The sequence below is a fragment of the Carettochelys insculpta genome, chromosome 9 (assembly GCF_033958435.1).
Source record: "Carettochelys insculpta isolate YL-2023 chromosome 9, ASM3395843v1, whole genome shotgun sequence".
Lineage (NCBI taxonomy): Eukaryota > Metazoa > Chordata > Testudines > Carettochelyidae > Carettochelys > Carettochelys insculpta.
Window position 1 is genome coordinate 317,943 of NC_134145.1, and position 17,971 is coordinate 335,913.

Genomic DNA, 17,971 nt, shown 5'->3' on the forward strand with positions numbered 1-17,971 from the left:
GTTTCTTCCGAGTTTCACATCAACGAACCTATTGTTCTACCCTCATTTTATCCAAAACCTCATAACTCCAACGAAGAGGCGCGCCTACACCTCCTGGACGTGAGGAGGGCGCTAGCCTTCTACGTAGACAGGACCAAGTCCTTCCAGAAAACGGATAGACTCCTAGTCTCCCTCGCTCCCAAATCGAAAGGAGACGGTCTCTCCTCGCAGAGAATCTCAAGGCACATTGTATCCTGCATAAAAATGTGCTACGAGCTCAGAAAGACTCCTTTATCAGCCACTCCCAGGGCTCATTCCACCAGGGCGGTGGCGGCATCAACAGCCTTTTTCAAGGGCGTTGCGTTAAAAGACATTTGCAGAGCGGCGACCTGGTCATCCTACGACACCTTCGCCAAACATTACGCCCTTCACAGGGTATTCCAAGAGGATACCCGTCTCTCTGCAGCGGTCCTCTCGGGGACAAGCTGCACATAATCCGATTACCCACCTCCTATCTTGGGTTACTGCTGGGTAGTCACCTATTGTGGAGCACCCACGGGGACACTCGAAGAAGAAAGAGAAGTTACTCACCGTAGTAACGGTGGTTCTTCGAGATGTGTCCCCGTGGGTGCTCCACTACCCGCCCATCCTCCCCGCTTCGGATCTCTGTTAGTGTTTTGCAGGGGCACCCGAGGCGGTTGGTCGAGGAACTGGTGGGGACCGGATCGCGCACATGGCCAGGAGCGCGCAAGGGAGCGGCGCGCGCTGGCACATGCGCGGTCCGGCAGAAACTGCTTGGAAGATCCGATCTGCGGCGCCAGGCAAGCCCGTCACCTATTGTGGAGCACCCACGGGGACACATCTCGAAGAACCACCGTTACTACGGTGAGTAACTTCTCTTTTCCCTCTTTTCAGCACTGGTGAGGCCACATCCGGAGCATTGCGTCCATTTCTGGCCCCCCACCCCGCCAGTATAGAACGTATGTGGATGCATTGGAAGAAGTCCTGCGGAGAGCAACAAAAATGATTATGGGTCTAGAGCACATGACCTATGAGCAGAGGCTGAAGGATCTGCACTTACTAGCCGTGTCTACACGTGCACGCTACTTCGAAGTAGCGGCACTAATTTCGAAATAGCGCCCGTCATGGCTACACGTGTTGGGCGCTATTTCGATGTTAACATCGACGTTAGGCAGCGAGACGTCGAAGCCACTAACCCCATGAGGGGATGGGAATAGCGCCCTACTTCGACATTCAACGTCGAAGTAGGGACCGTGCAGCCGATCCACATCCCGCCACATCGAAATAGCAGGGTCCGCCATGGAAGCCATCAGCTGAGGGGTTGAGAGACGCTCTCTCTCCAGCCCCTGCGGGGCTCTATGGTCACCGTGTGCAGCAGCCCTTAGCCCAGGGCTTCTGGCTGCTGCTGCGGCAGCTGGGGATCCATGCTGCGTGCACAGGGTCTGCAACTAGTTGTCGGCTCTGTGGATCTTGTGTTGTTTAGTGCAAGTGTGTCTGGGAGGGGCCCTTTAAGGGAGCGGCTTGCTGTTGAGTCTGCCCTGTGACCCTGTCTGCAGCTGTTCCTGGCACCCTTATTTCGATGTGTGCTACTTTGGTGTGTAGACGTTCCCTCGCAGCGCCTATTTCGATGTGGTGCTGCCCAACATCGAAGTTGAACGTCGACGTTGCCAGCCCTGGAGGACTTGTAGACGTTATTCATCGAAATAGCCTATTTCGATGTCACTACATCGAAATAATCTATTTTGATGTAGCATGAACGTGTAGACGTAGCCACTTTGTTTGCGGAAGAGTGAGGGGTGAAATGATAGCAGACTTCAGCTTCCTGAAAGGGAGCTCTAAAGAGGATGGAGAGGGGCTGTTCTCAGTACTAAAGGATGGCAGAACAAGGAGCAATGGTCTGAAATTAGAGAGGGAGAGGTGTAGTCTGGATATTAGGAAAAACTATTTCACCAGGAGGGTGGTGAAGCACTGGAATGCTTTACCTAGAGAGGTGGTGGAATCTCCAACCCTAGAGGTTTTAAGTCCTGGCGTGACAAAGTCCTGGCTGGGATGATTTTATTGGGGTTGATCTTGCTTTAGGCAGGGAGTTGGACTTGATGATCTCCTGAGGTCCCTTCCAGCCCTAGTATTCTATGACTCTATGAGCAACACATTTTGAAGAACAACAGTTACAATAGTGAGTAACCATTTTTGGCAGGAAAGTTTGGTGATCTGTGTTTTGGGTCTATTCAGCTTTATAATCTATGTCGTTCGTTCACTCTTGTCTGTTTCACAGTCCCAATCCACTTCTTTTTCTTCCTTGCAGATGGAAGGAGAACTGGAACGTTTCCACAAGCAGAACATGCAGCTAGAACTGAACATAACCGAGCTGCGACAGAAGCTAAAGGCCACTGACCGAGAGATGCACAAGGAGCAGCAAAAGGTATGGGACACAAACTTGATGGCAGAGATCGCAAGTAATACAAAAATGCAAGCTGTGAGGAACTTGGACAGTAAAGATGCATGGGTCTGACAGCAGATTTTTCCTTATTAGATACTGTGGACATGTGAAGGGAAATAGAGGCTCAGCAGAATAGGCAGGAGGAATCAGAAACAAAGGCATTCCAAGTATGAATGTGAGCTCGTGAGAGAGTTGGATAGTCCCAGAGAGGTAGCCGTGTTAGTCTGTACCTTCACAAAACAGAGAAGCAGTCATGTACAACTTTAAAGACTAACAAAATAATTTATTATGTGAAGAGCTTTTGTGGGGCAGATCCACTTCTTCACATCTAGAAACAGTGCTGAAAATGAACTGGCATGATGAATATATTACAGAGAGATAGAAAACAAAATAAAAATAAAATGAAAACTGACATCTAGCTGATTTTTCAGTTTTCATTTAATTTTTTTTTTGTTTTCTGTCTCTCTGTTATATATTTGTTATGCCAGTTCATTTTCAGCACTATTTCCGGATCTGAAGAAGTGGATCTGCCCCATAGAAGCTCATCACCTAATAAATTATTTTGTTAGTCTTTAAAGTGCTACATGACTGCTTTTTTGTTTTTCAGAGAGATAGATAGTACAGGTTGCACTTCCCTGGTCCAGCAACCTTGGGACCTGAGTGTTCCCAGATGAGGGATTTTTCCGCACCAGAGGAGGTCAGTGGCCTTAGGGGTCTCCTTCCGGCCACCAACCCCAGTCACTTTCTGACACCACTTGCAGTTCCCAGGGCCTAGGAAACTGTCTTCCAGGTCCTGGTCCAGCCATGGGTGCCAGCTTCACAGCCCCATTATCTTCCCAGCCCCAGCTGCCATTTCCTCACCTTGGCAGCATGGTCCTGCTGCTCTCCAGCCCCACCACTCCCCAGACATCTTCCTGGCTGGCTCCGTAGCCCTGCCAGTTCCCAAGCCGCAGCAATCCACTGCTCCCTTGTCAGCTGCCTGCCAGTTACCTGGCTAGCTGAACCCACTGAGTTTTCCACTGGCTCCCCAGCTACCACGGTTCCCCAGCCCAATGATTCTCCTGCTAGCTTCCTGCCAGCCCCATGGCTCCCTTGTCAGCTGCCTGCCAGTTACCTGGCTAGCTGAACCCACTGAGTTTTCCACTGGCTCCCCAGCTACCACGGTTCCCCAGCCCAATGATTCTCCTGCTAGCTTCCTGCCAGCCCCATGGCTCCATTGGCAGCTTCCCACTGGCTCCCCAGGCCTGTGGCTTCTGAGCCCCATGGCTCCCTGGCTGACTCCCTAGCAACGCTACTGTCTGTGGTCCATGACCCCACTGTGCCCTGGCCAGCTCTTTAGTGATGGCAGTCCCACCGCTCACCACTGGCCCACAGCTTTTCCTGCCCAGCTTCACTCTTCCTCCTTCTTCTGCGCTCTAGTAGGGGCTCATGCAGGAGCTCTGCCCCATCCCCACACTCCAGCGGGAGCCCTGCACCCCTCTCCCATACTACAGCAGGGCCAGTGGGAGCTCTAGCTCTGGCCCTTGCCAGGCTGCCAGCCACTGCTCTGGCCCAATGACTACCCCACTAATACAAGTCCAGCCCCAGCCCTGGGACTCTCTGCTGTGGTTGGGGCCTGCGGGACCACGGATGTTGCCGGACAAGAGAGTATAAATTTAAGAGACTGAACCTGTACTGAAGCTCCAGCAATTTGGTCTAACAGAATCTGTTTGCATTGTCTTTCTGGATATGTTACAAGGTCTGTGGCTTCATTGAAGCTTCATAGAGTATTAGAGGAGGGGTCTAAGTGACATCTCTGATGCACCAAGGCAGAGAATTTGGGAATTGTGTTTGGCAACTTATTCCATCTGAGGAACACCATCTTGGCTGGACCTCTACAGTGACATTAATCAGGAAAGGTAGAGGGGGGTTTGCACATGGTGGTCAGGGAACACTGGTAGTTGAAGGAATCATGTAAGATGTGTCTGGAAGGTCAGAGAGGGAAGCAGCAAGAGGTTTGGAAGTGGGAATGAAGAAATTTAGTAGCCAAGGATGGGATGGGAGAAGCAGTCAGGACATAGAGTGAGCAAATACGAAACTTTGCACCAGGGAGAGTGAAGAAAGGGTATTGATAAGAAGCCATCAAGTTAAGCACATAAATACATTTGCACCTGTTTTTCTGACCTGTCACCTGTTATGTTATCTGTTGAGTCTTGTTTCTAGTAAGACTGTAAGCTCTTTGGGCAGGAACTGCACCTGCATATGTGTTTGTGTAGTGTTCGGGATAACAGGTATCTGAACCTGATTTGGGCCTCCAAGCTCTAGTGCAGTGCAAGTAATAATGCAATCCTCATGGAGTGAGGAGAGATGTTGGTTATTGGCAAGATTTGTTGCTATCTTAAGAGCAGACCTGCTGGCAGGGGTGGGGAGGCAAAGGGACCAGTTGCCCCAAGGTCTGGCAATTCAAAGGGATCTGGAGCTCCGGCCACAAGTAGTAGCAACAGCAGCCAGAGCTCCTGGCTCCTTTCAACTGAAGCAACAGTACTGCTGTGCCACTCATTGTGGCTCAGGAGGGTGTGGGATTAACTGCCCTAGGCCCTGCCCCTTCCACCCGTGGCCTCACCTTATCTGAGCACATGGAGCCAGACTCCCCTCCCACTTTGTCCTGTGATCCGCAGTGTCTGTCAGCCCCACTGCTTAAATGTGACAGTCCTCAAAGTCAAGAAAGTTTGCTTTACAGCTGGGAGATGTTTAGATGGCACGTTCTTAAAAAAACAAAAACAAAAATAACTATGAACACATAAGGATTCTCAACAATTCAAACTAGAGCTTCCAGGAGGGCCTTGTGCTTGACAGTTTTTTTTGAATGGTTGCTTGTCTATAATTCTTGCAGGAGAGAGATATGGAAGCTCTTGTCAAGCGGTTTAAAACGGACCTTCATAACTGTGTGGGTTTCATCCAAGATCCCAAAAAATTGAAGGAGGGGATCCGGGAACTCTACAACAAATATGTTCAGCAGGCAGACATGGTGAGTTAGGGCCCTTTCCTCTCCATGTAGGAGGAGGTCATCTCTGATGTCATACCTTCTGAGCCTGTGTATTGTCTCTCATCAGGTGGAGATTGTGGGTGTTGACACAGATTTGCAGCAGGAGTACACACGGCAGAGAGAGCATCTTGAGAGGAATCTGGCAACACTGAAGAAGAAGGTGGTGAAGGAAAGTGAGATACACCGAGCCGATAATGTGCGCATCATGCAAGTATGTAGCCCATTTTCTTTGATCTTGGCAGGGGCAGATGGATGGAAAAGTTGCACACAAGAGTACTCCTCTTCCTCAGGTTTCCTAGCTGCAGTAGGTTCTTGGGAGTCTAAGAATATTTGTTTGATACCCTCCCATAGTTCCACTTGGAAGTTTTCTAAGTTGATGAAGAGAAGGTATTTAAAAGTTACTATGTTTTCTGAAAATGATGGATGGAAGGGAGCGGGATGTGTAAGAGAATATATGGCTGGAACAGTTACTATTTCCAGTCTCTGAGGATTTATGCATCCAAAGTGTAAATTTCAGGAGTAAAGGGATGATGTTAAATAATGTAATTCTTCTTTATGTATCCTCTGAATATTCCCATCCATGGGAAGCTCTAACAGGTGCAGCCTGGATGATGGAACCTTAGCTAGTAGTGCCCAATTAGAGCCCTTAAGCATCTTCCTTGCTCCTCCATTCAATTATTGTAAAGATAGTGACACTGAGGATGTAAAACATATTCCTCAATTCCTCACTCCAATTTCTTCTAGCCATGACAAGCTGCTGGATTTGGAGCTACTCTGGGACTGTCCTGGATCTGTACTTTAAATGCCTAGTTAGATTATTTTTACTGTAGTTAATTGAATCATAGTCTAAAATTTAAGTATAGTTGTTAGTTAATTCTGAATAGCTTCAGTTCCTTTTGTACCAAAAGCACAGAAATGAAAACTAAGAATCTGGGCTATCAGGTTCCTGGCAAGTGATACTCATACTAGAGATCTTCCATAGAATCATGGAAGGGACTTGGAGAGGTCATCAAGTAAAGTCCCCTGCCGTTATGGCAAGACCAAGCACCATCTAGACCATCCCCAATAGGTGTCTGTCTGACCTGCTTTTAAATATCTCCAGATATGGAGATTCCACAATCTCTGTAGGTAACTTTTCCAGTGTTTAACCACCCTGACAGTTAGGAATTTTTTCCTAATGTCCAACATAAACATCCCTGGCTGCAGTTTAAGCTCATTGCTCCTTGTCCTATCCTCAGAGGCCAAGGAGAACAATCTTTCTCTCTCCTCCTTGAAACCGTCTTTTAGGTACTTGAAAACTACTATAATGTCCCCTCTGAGTCTTCTCTTTTCTAAATTAAGCAAGCCAAATTATTTCAGTCTTCCCTCATGGCTCATGTTCTCTAGACCTTTGATAATTCTTGTTGCTCTTCTGTGGACCTTCTCCAATTTCTCCACATCTTTCTTGAAACGTGGTGCCCAGAACTGGACACAGTACTCCAGCTGATGCTTAATGAGCACTGAGTAGAGCAGAAGAATGACTTTCCTTGTCTTGGTCTCAACACTCCTATTAGTGCATCCCAGAATTAAGTTTGCTTTTTTTTGCAACAGGATCACACTGTTGACTCATATTTAGTTTGTGGTCCACTCTGACCCCCAGATCCCTTTCTGCAGTACTCCTTCCTAAACAGTCACTTCCCATTTTGTATGTATGAAGTTGATTGTCTCTTCCTAAGAGGAGTAGTTTGCTTTTATCCTTATTAAATTTCATTCTGTTTACCTCAGACAGTTTGTCCAGATCATTTTGAATTCTGACCCTATCTTCCAAAGCAGTTGCAACCCCTCCCAGCTTGGTCCCATCTGCAAACTTAATAAGCATGAAGATATTGAATAGAACTAGTCCCAAAACAGACCCCTGTGGAACCCCACTTGTTATGGCCTTCCAGTATGACTACTAACTATTAATAAGTAATCTCTGAGAACAGATATCCAGCCAGTTATGCACCCACCTTACAGCAGCCCCATCTAAGTTGTATTTGCCTAATCTATTTATAAGAAGATCATGCGAGACCTTATTAAATCATTGCTAGGTATACCACGTCCACCACTTCTCCCTTATCCACAAGACTTGTTATCCTGTTGAAGAAAGCTATCAGATTGGTCTGACATGATTTGTTCTTCACAAATCCATGCTGTGAAGGGAAAGGAGGATTGGAGTGTGTACTGACATGCGAGTCAGGAATGGGAACCACGGTTGTCTTGGTCATGCTGGGGTTCTCAGAATAAGTGTGGCTGCATCTATATGTACTTCCTGCACTACTGTGAAGAGTAGGGGTATAGGTGAGAACGCATACAGAAAGCCTTCATCCCAGGTGACGAGGAACATGTCACTCTGTGAATGTAGACTCATGCCCGCTTGGGAACAGAAGCGGGGACATTTGGAGTTTTGTGGGTCGCAAAGAGATCTATGTGTGGTTGTCCCCACCTGTGGAATATGTGATATAGCACTTTTATTTTTGAGCTCCCACTTCTGGTGATGAAGGAGCCTTCTGCTGAATGCGTCTGCGGTAGCATTCACTGTGCCAGGAATGTAATCCACTGAGCTAGAGATGTTGTGGTGGATACAAAAATTCCAGAGGCATATGGCCTCTGCACATAATATGTGGGATCTGCCTCCACCCTGTCTGTTTGTATAAAACATACAGATGATATTGTCTTTCATAACTCTGATATGGGAGTTCCAGAGCAGTGGAAGGAAGGAAGGAAGTGGTGACTGATGTTCTGTACTGTGCAGAGCTCTAGGATCTTTATGTGAAGGTTTGACTCTGTGCTCAAACTAGCTAGAGACATAAAGCGTAACAAGAAGACATTCTATAAATATATTTGAAGCAAGAGGAAGACCAAGGACAGGGTAGGTCCACTGCTCAGTGAGGAGGGAGAAACATTATCAGGAAACTTGGAAATGGCAGAGGTGCTTAATGACTTCTTAGTTTCAGTCTTCAACAAGAAGCCTGATGGAGAAATGCCTAACATGGTGAATGCTAGTGGGAGGAATGTTACAGGCTGGCTATTACCTATTATCTTATTTTCTTCCAGATGTTTGCAGATAAAGTCCTTAATTACTTGTTCCATTATCTTTCCCGGCACAGAAGTGAAAGTGACTAGTCTGTAGTTTCCTGGGTTGTTCTTTTTTCCCTCTTTATAGATGGGCCCTATGTTTGCCCTTTCACAGTTAGTGATTCTGCAACTTCACATGTAAGTTCTTTCAGAATCCTTATGTGAATGTCTTTGGTCCTGGTAACTAATTACTGTTTAATAATTTACTAAATTAGATGACTCTAGGATCTTATCTAGTATAGCAATCCTTATGTTTCAGTTACAGCTCCGACCTTCATGATACCCAGTATTCCTTCCCCATGGCCCTGGTGCTACCCATTGTTGACCAAGATGTAATGTGACCAGATAGCAAGTGTGAAAAATTGGAACATTGGAGTGAGGGGTTATAGGCACCTCTCTAAAACAAAGCCCCAAATATTGGGACTGTCCCCATAAAATGAGGACATCTGGTCATCCTAACCAGCTAGTATCTAGTGTCTTTTCCCACAGTTACGCTGTAATACAAATATGTCTATTGAAAATACAAGCATATTGTTACTACAGGAAAATGTGAGCCTGATTAAGGAAATTAATGAATTGCGAAAGGAACTGAAGGTGACCCGCACCCAGGTGCATGATCTCCAGTCAGCACTAGGACTAAACAGGAAAAACAAGAAGCAAGGGATCCCAGGCACAGGTGATTATTGGAATTCTTCCTGCATCCCTTCTTATTGTCAGCTTTCATCTGAAAGCCTCTTGTCTCCCTCTGCCAGCATGTGTTTCTTTCCTTGTGACTGGTGTTTACTTATTAAGCACTTCACAGCCTTTTCGTTTAGCTCCCTCTTTCCTGTCTCAGCAGCTACATAGGAGGAAGTCAATATTTTTGGCCAAGGTCCAAATTTCTTGACCAAGATACAGTCAAGATTCAGACTGTAGAGAAAATAATAACAAAATAATAATGAAACAAAACAGCAGTCATGTAGCACTTTAAAGACTAATAAAATGATTTATTAGGTGATGAGCTTTTGTGGGACAGACCCACTTCTTCAGATCCAGTCCAGACAGTTATATAGCACAGAGGTACAAAAAAAAAAAAGGCAATAAAAACTGAAAAATCAAGTACATAGAAGGAGGGAGTGAGGGGTGCAATTATCTCACGCATTACAAGGACTGCTTCCATTCCTTTGATGTTCATAATTCTCTCAGGCAAGACACTCAACATCCCCCACCCCTCACCGCCTCCTTCAGTTCTGTGTATTTAATTTGTCAGCTTTTATTGCAAATTTTTTGGACCTCTGTGCTATATAACTGGGTCTGGACTGGAAATTCTATAGATCTGAAGAAGTGGGTCTGTTCTATGAAAGTTCATCACCTAATAAATCAGTTTGTTAGTCTTTGAAGTGCTACATGACTGCTGTTTTGTTTTGTTAGAATACAGACTAACATGGCTACCTCTGTTATTATTCAAAAAATGAATAAGTAAATAAAAAGATTTCAGCATCAATTCAAAAGTATCTGGTGGTATGGATTTGTCTCATGGTCAATGTATTGACTCTTTCTTCAAGAGTTAATAGAGCTTGCTTGGCTGGAGCCCTCATTGTTATACACTCTGATTACTATTTTCTCTAGTTCTTTCCAGTGAACTGCTGCCTAATACTGGTGTCCTGAGGCTGAATGTAGGAGAGGAAACAGAGAAAATCATAGAAATGCAAAGGCTGGAAATCAAACGCCTTCGGGATCAAATCCAAGGACAGGAACAAGTTCTTGCTCTTCGGCCTCTGTCAGGTGGGAAGCTTCCCATGCTGGAGATTGAAAGGAGCCCTGGGACAGAGCAACAATGATGCATCCTAAGGAAACTCTACAATTTCTTTTTGCTGACAGCATCAGAATCCTGGAACCAGACCAGACCTTTTCTTTTCTGTTCTGTCCTGTAACTTCCTCTGCTAACCAAATACTCCCCCACAAAACACACTGCTCTAATCTCCTTCCTTCTGAGAAGGAGACACAAATGCATATGCATACTCTCTGCTATACTCTCTCCTTTCAACAGGAACTGAGCTGAGGGGAGAGAAAATAAACAGAAAATGCAGACAGCACCATCTGCCCTGCATGTGTGCAGATCTCTGGGGAAGCAAGAGTCACTGAAAAATTAGCTCCCACAGTTCAGAGGGATTAGATAAATACAGTAAACCTGTTATGGCTCAATGTGATACAGGGCTGGCAAGTTCCCCAGAGCCCCACATCCTGAAATTCTGAATCACTAGTCAGTGCCAAGAGACATTCAGATGGAACATAAGAGAGATGGTAATAAGAACAGTGAAATCTGTTCTAAGCAACTTCCCAAATTGCTGGCAAAAACTGATTGCCTTGTGAAGATCATGTTTAACTAGTGGTCAGATATAATCAACCAACAGTCTGTTTGGTGTGGTACAGCAGAGTAGTAGTCATCCACAAAATATTCCAGGAGTCAGGGAAGAGCCCTAGGCTCAGCAGACAAAATCTGCATTTCAACCCAAGCCTCTTGTTTCCCTTTTCTTTTATACTGATTTCCTGCTTATCTCAATGCCTTGCTTCTTACATCTGGAACTCTTATTGCAAATCCACTCTTGTCTTTTTCAAACTGCTGTTGAAGATTCACTTCTTAATGTAACCTTGTTTCCTAAAGTCATGTCATAAATCTAACAATGAATAAAAACCCCGAGATTTCTACAGTTTTAGCTCTCCTCAGTGCACACTGTCTGACTTGCATACCCTGCGCTAGCTAAAAGAGCTGTTTGGATTGGACAGGTGGCACGTGTTTTCAGAAGGATTTTGGGACAAGGAGTTTAGGGGTTTTGGGGAGCTGCATTTGGGGATCTAGTCAGTATCCTGAGAGTTAGTTGCCAAGTGTCCAGTTTTCAACCTAAACACCCAGTTGAAAAGGGTTTCTGCCAGCTCTGGTTGGTGTTGTGGGATTAAACCAGGATAATCCCGACCTTTCCTGACTCCATACTGCACTCTGGGAACCACACCCAATGGGAAGTGTGGGAGTGTTGCCTCTTGGCCAGAGCAGTATGCTGAAGTCTCTGGCCTCCATGCATAGGAGCCAGACCTCTGGCCTCTTCCACAGTGCAGTACAGAGCCTGCCTTAGCACTCCTGTGCCACTGACCAGGAGATATCTGCCATAGGCCTGTGTCCCAACCCTGAGCCCCAACCCTCTGCCCCCAACCCTGAGTCCCCCCCAAATCCTGAGCCTCCTCCGACACCCTGAATCACTCATCCCCATCCCAGAACCTGCATCCCTAGCCCAGAGCCAGTACCACCTTCTACACCCCTACTCTCTGCCTCAATCCTCAGCCCTCTGCCACACTCTGAATACCTCATCCCCACTTCCCAGCATAGAGTCCCCTCCTGTAGCCCAAACTTCTCACCCTCAGCTTCAGAAGGAGGAGGTGGACAACTCCAGACAACACGGCTGCAGCAAGCAGGCCTTCACAAAGTGAAGGAACCAAGAACCTGCTTGAAGTCTAGGAGGGAAAGAGCAGTTGGAGCATGGCAGGGCATAGATACCAGGACAGGAAACAGGAGGAGCATTGTGCCAGGGAGGACAAATCAGAGCTGGACCCAGTATCACTGCAGCACAGAGCTGTATGGGACTGTGAGTACTGGGGTTAGTGACTGTGCTTTGGAACAAAGAGAAAGGCTGCAGCTAGTTAAGTGGTGTCAAAGTTTGACTCAGACTCACAATTTATCAGACCACTCTGTTTTATTAGCAAAGCCGCTCTGCTAATACATTTAGAAGTGAGCCCCCCGAGTGGGGCTTGTGTCTCTTAATTTATACAGTTTTTTGGAGAACAAGTTACAGAGAAGTTACAGACAAAAGAAGAAAAAGATTTTAGTCACCACCCTTCGAGATCCCTGAGACCAGTCACGTATCTTCAATTACCTGCCACCCTTAACAATCTCCTTTAACAGCTTCCAGTTAACTTAACTAATTGCCCTTCACACCTTCCATTCTGATGCCTGCTTCTTAGACGTGCTGGCTCCATCTTAATTGCTTCTCCATTCAAAAGCTAACTGTCCCTACGTGTGCTCCCTCAGATACTTTGTAACATGTTTTGGCATGCCCTCTCATATACAATGTATCCAGCATGTCCCCTTATACAACGTTATACTTATACAATGTTATACTTCCACAATCCCCCCTTTTGGTCAAGGCTACGCCCATGACCAACGACTTACTGGATTCCATACATCAATCGTTCTTTTTCATTACTTTCACTGGTGACATTTAACAACATTAGATTAGCACTCTGGTTAGGGGTAACCTGATGGATGGTGTGTCTTGTGCAGTTTTGGATACAACAAGAAATCAATTGAAAACACACAAAGATTATTAGAATTCCAAATAGGATAGTCAGGATTCCTTGAAACAACCAGTTTCCCAGGTTGAGAGGAAGTTTATCTTTCCATACCCGGTTCGCCATTCTCCAACCTTGTTTGAATAGTCCCATACACCATGGGACACGATGTATTGGAGACAGCTGCTCCTCCCTAGATTCAGCCCTGTCCCATTACACACCCAGCACCAGTGGCCCTTTCCTTTCACCACACTTATAAGTTTAGGAACACATGTTTTTCCCAGCCCCCAAGTGTCATTTTCCTTCCATGTCCTTTTAAGTGGATAGGGTTCTCCAGCAAGCTCTGAGGAATTCAAAGGGATTGCCATGTTGGGGATACTAGCTTGTGAGTGAGCTGGGATGTGGCTGCAGACCCAGCAATTAGAAATATTCAGGATCTGGGCTATTTGCACCTGTTGTTGGATGAAAGAATTGTCACTGTCACTCTGGATTCCCCAGACCCTCAGGACACAGTAGCTGAGGATTAAGCTTCTCAAAGGACACATGTTGGAAGCAGGACCCTTTCTGGTTCCGACAACCCCTTTCGAGGGAACCGCAGTCACGGTTTTACGTCCACCAGGCAGCAGGCGCTAGGCTCACTACTGCTTCTTGTTTGTTGGGTCCTGCTGTCTGCTTACCCTCTGCTTCTGGCAACCCTTACGAGAGCGCAGATTGTAAGGTATTGCAGGCTGTTCCTCTTTGTCTTCTGGGGTTGAAGCTGGTTCTGCGTGGTCTTGCAGAGGTGCTTGGTCCCCTGGAGGTGGCGCTGGCTTACACTGTGAGGCATGGATCCATGCAGCGACGCTGGATAATTTCACTGCTGTCTGGGTGGTGAGCAGTACCTGGTATGGACCCTTCCACCGGGGTTCCAAGGCGTGCTTCCGAAGGTGGTGCCGCAGGTAGACCCAATCACCAGGCTCAAGAGTGTGACAGGCAGCAGAGGTGGGTTCCGTTGGCCAGGCTGCTCGCACCTGCGAATGGAAGGAGCTCACAGCTTGCATTAACCCTTTGCAGTACTGGAGGAGCGTGCTGTGAGTTAGGTTTAGGTCTGGGACTGGGGTAATAGTAGCCATTGTTCGCATAGGGCGTCCCATGATGATTTCAAATGGACTCAATTTGTGTCTCTGGGATGGGGATGACCGAATTTCCATAAGGGCCAGTGGTAAAGCAGCTGGCCAGTTTAACCCTGTGGAACTACAGATTTTTGCCAGCTTATTTTTAAGCACACCATTTCGCCTTTCAACTGCCCCTGCACTCTGTGGATGGTAAGGGCAGTGCAACAGGTGGGTGACATGTAATACCTGGTTTAGATGTTGAACAATTTTTCCAGTAAAATGTGTTCCCCGGTCACTAGACAAAGTGGCAGGAATTCCCTTGGTAGGGATAATGTGGTTTAACAGACATTTTGCAACAGACAATGAATCAGCTTTGCGACAGGGAAAGGCTTCAATCCAACCCGAAAATAGACATATTATAACTAAAATGAATTCATATTTCTGACACTTTGGCATTTGTACAAAATCAAGTTGCCAGTGTAGGAAAGGTGCTTGAGGCAAACCCCGGAACCCTTGTGTTACTTTTACAGATTTGCCTACATTGTGGCTTTGACAAGTAACACAAGCGGCACAGTGGCGGGTTGCAAAGGAGCTGAAATGGGGAGCCCACCACCACACCTTACTCATAGCAGAGACCATCCCCTCCTTGCCGACATGCGAAACACCATGTAGCAGGGCGGCTAGAGACGGGTAGAGTGAGAGGGGGGCTACAAAGGTACCGGTGGGCGATCGCCAAAGGGAATCAGAATGCAAAGAGCAACCCAAAGCACTCCAGGAGTCTTTCTCTGTTTCTGGGGCAGAATCCTGGAGCTGAGTGAGATGAGACAGGGATGGTGGCATTACAGAGACAGAGAGGGGACCAAGAAACGCTTCTGGTGAAGGTTTTATAGTGACGGCATGTTTTGCAGCAGCATCAGCAAGTGCATTACCTTTTGCCACCTCGGTGTCTGCCGCTGAGTGGCCAGTGCACTTAACAATTGCCAAGGCAGACGGTAGTAAAATTGCATACAGGAGGGCGGCAATGTAGGGGCCATTCTTGATAGGGGTACCAGTAGAGGTAAGAAAACCTCGAGCCTGCCAGAGGGTGCCAAAGTCATGCACAACCCCAAAGGCATACCGAGAATCAGTAAAAATAGTGTCAGAGAGCCCCTCGGCTAGAAAGCAGGCACGGGTTACGGCAATCAGTTCAGCCACCTGGGCAGAGGTCACAGAGGGTAAGGGCGCAGCTTCTATGGTTTCAGAGAGAGAGACCACAGCGTACCCTGCAAGAAGGTGGCCTTGGTCATTTCTATAACAGGACCCATCAGTGAATAATACCAAGTCAGAGTTAGGGAGAGGTACATCTGAAAGGTCGGGGCGCGGGACAGTGATAGCAGAGACAGTTGCAAGGCAGTCATGGGGTTCACCATCACTAGGTAAAGGAAGGAGGGTAGCAGGGTTTAACCGGGAGCAGCGCTTAATAGTGATATGTGAGGCTGAACGCAGCAAAAGTTTATACCTAGTGAGGCAAGCAGAGGAGAGGTGAGCAGTGTTGCGTTGCAGAAGGAGAGTTTCCACAGAATAGGGAACCATGAGAGTGAGAGGAGAGCGGAGGACAAGGGACTCAGACATCTCGACCAGGCGCGCTGCAGCAGCTACAGCGCGTAGGCAAGGGGGTAAACCCTGGGCTACAGGGTCCAAGGTTGCAGAAAAATAAGCCACCGGGCGATTTCTGTCACCGTGCTCCTGAGTAAGAACCCCGAGGGCACAAGCAGATTGTTCGTGACAGAAAAGGGTAAAAGGTTTGTCATAGTTAGGTAACCCTAAGGCAGGGGCAGAGGCTAAATTCTGCTTAAGGGAGATGAAAGCAGCATTTGCTTCAAGTGGCCATGGCATGGGGTTAGGTACAGAGGATCGAGTGAGTTCTTGGAGTGGTTTAGCCAGAGAAGCATATTGGGGAATCCATTGCCTACAGAACCCTGTCATGCCTAAGAATTTTCTGACCTGGCGTGGAGAGCAAGGCTGGGGAAAGCTAAGGATGGCTTGTACCCGGGCTGGAGAGAGTGTACAGGAGCCCTGGGAGAGAAGGAAGCCTAGGTATGTGACAGAGGTTTGGCAGAGCTGCAATTTTGTGCGAGAAGCCTTATGACCCTTGTTCGCTAAAGCTGTGAGAAGTGTTAGTGAATCAGTTTCTGAGGCAGACAGAGAGGGGGAGCACAGGAGTAAGTCGTCCACATATTGGATCAGTGTGGATCCTGATGGGAAAACCAGATCAGCGAGATCCCTGGCTAGGGCTTGAGAAAAATAGGATGGACTCTCTGTATACCTCTGGGGAAGGGTAGTCCACGTATATTGCTGACCCTTGTAGGAGAAGGCAAAGAGATACTGGGATTCAGAGTGAACTGGGACAGAGAAGAAAGCGGAGCACAAATCTACAACAGTAAAGTGGGTTGCATTTGGAGGAATAGACGCTAGTATTGTAGCGGGGTTAGGAACCACTGGAAAAGAAGGTATGACAATACGGTTAATAGCTCGAAGGTCTTGAACAAATCGCCACGATTTGCCATCAGCCTTTTGAACTGGGAGGATAGGGGTGTTACAGGGGCTGGAACAAGGGACAATAATTCCTTGTTCTTTTAATGCAGATATAACTGGAGCAATCCCAGCCTCTGCCTCAGGATTCAAAGGATACTGAGACAGGCGAGGCAGAGGTTTGGAATTGTCTACAGTAATCCGAACTGGGTCAGTATTTAATCGGCCCACTTCAGATGGGTGAGATGGCCATAGGGAGGAAGGAACCTGAGAGATTAGGTGCTCTAGGGACGGAGTTAAGGGACAGCAAGGGACCGGAGTGGAGAGGGAAGTTTCAGACAGCAGGGAGGCTACAGAATCACATAAGGAAGACTGAGGGATTTGCAGATAGACACCATCTGGGGAGCAGTAAATAGAACAGCCAAGTTTGCATAGCAAGTCCCGTCCCAGAAGGTTTGCAGGGGTGGAGTCAGAGAGGAGGAATGCATGTTCCTCAGAGAGGGGACCGACCTGAACAGACAAAGGTTTTGAGAGGGGAAAAGAGGTAGGGATCCCTGTAATGCCAACAGCAGACACAGATTTTCCAGATCGGGGAACCACAGGCAAGTCAGTGGTGCGGATTGTAGAAAGAGAAGCTCCAGTATCAACAAGGAAAGGGAGAGAGAGATCATTTACAGTCAGGACACATTCTCCAGTAGGGGACAGAGGTAATAAGGGCGCTAAAACTTTCTGAGGTTCCCCAGCATCCCGTCATTGTTGGGGTGAAAAATAGGGTTGGGGATCAGCTGGAGGAACCAGCGGGGGGGGTCACTTGATTTCCCATACAATTATTAGGTCGTCTTGGACACTCTTTTTTTTTCAGTGTCAAGGCTGTTTACAGTAGTTACAAACCCCAGTTAATCCAGCCCCCCGCCCCCTTCCGCAACCCCGTCCCTGCCCCCGGTGTGGTCTGCTTAGTCCTGAATAATGCTGTATCTGCAGAGCCATTAACTTTTGGGAGGACTGTTCCTCCTTTCCTTTTAAAGTGCGGTGGCAATGCTCTGCTACTGCCAGCAATTTGTCCATGGTTTCAGTCTCCCATCCCACACTTATTCGTTTTAACATGCTGCCTGTGGCAGGGAGAAGACCATCAACAAATGCATGTGCCAAGGCCCCCTGCCCATTTACATCGGGCTCTTGTATTCCTGAATGTTGTAGGAAAATATCAGTTAGCCGGGACCTATAGTCGCCTGGGCTTTCTCCTTGCCCTTGCTTACAGCAACGTATTGCTGTCCAGTTTGTTTTAGGAGACCACACTTTGGGAATGGCTTGATGCAGGCACTTCCAAAGAGCCATACACCGGTCTCTGTATGCCGAATCTGGGCCAGTCCTTTTTATGGTTAAGTGGCGTGCCTCAGCTGGCCAGTCTGCGGCAGCCAACCATTTTTCATAATAACTGGCAGGAGCTAACAATTTACACAGTTGGAGGAGATCTGTCTCAGAGGG

At 47.2% G+C, this 17,971-nt stretch overlaps 1 protein-coding gene across 1 annotated transcript in view; it reads left to right on the forward strand.

Annotated features, from left to right (window-relative positions):
- Positions 1-11,235, forward strand: part of CFAP57 (cilia and flagella associated protein 57) — a 126,932-nt gene extending 115,697 nt beyond the window's left edge. The window contains exons 19-23 of the mRNA XM_075003219.1: positions 2,306-2,422; positions 5,313-5,447; positions 5,533-5,676; positions 9,105-9,237; positions 10,170-11,235. Coding sequence (XP_074859320.1) covers positions 2,306-2,422; positions 5,313-5,447; positions 5,533-5,676; positions 9,105-9,237; positions 10,170-10,381 — 741 coding nt within the window. The 3' untranslated portion in view covers positions 10,382-11,235. The remainder of the gene's footprint in view (positions 1-2,305; positions 2,423-5,312; positions 5,448-5,532; positions 5,677-9,104; positions 9,238-10,169) is intronic.
- The last annotated feature ends 6,736 nt before the right edge of the window (positions 11,236-17,971 follow it).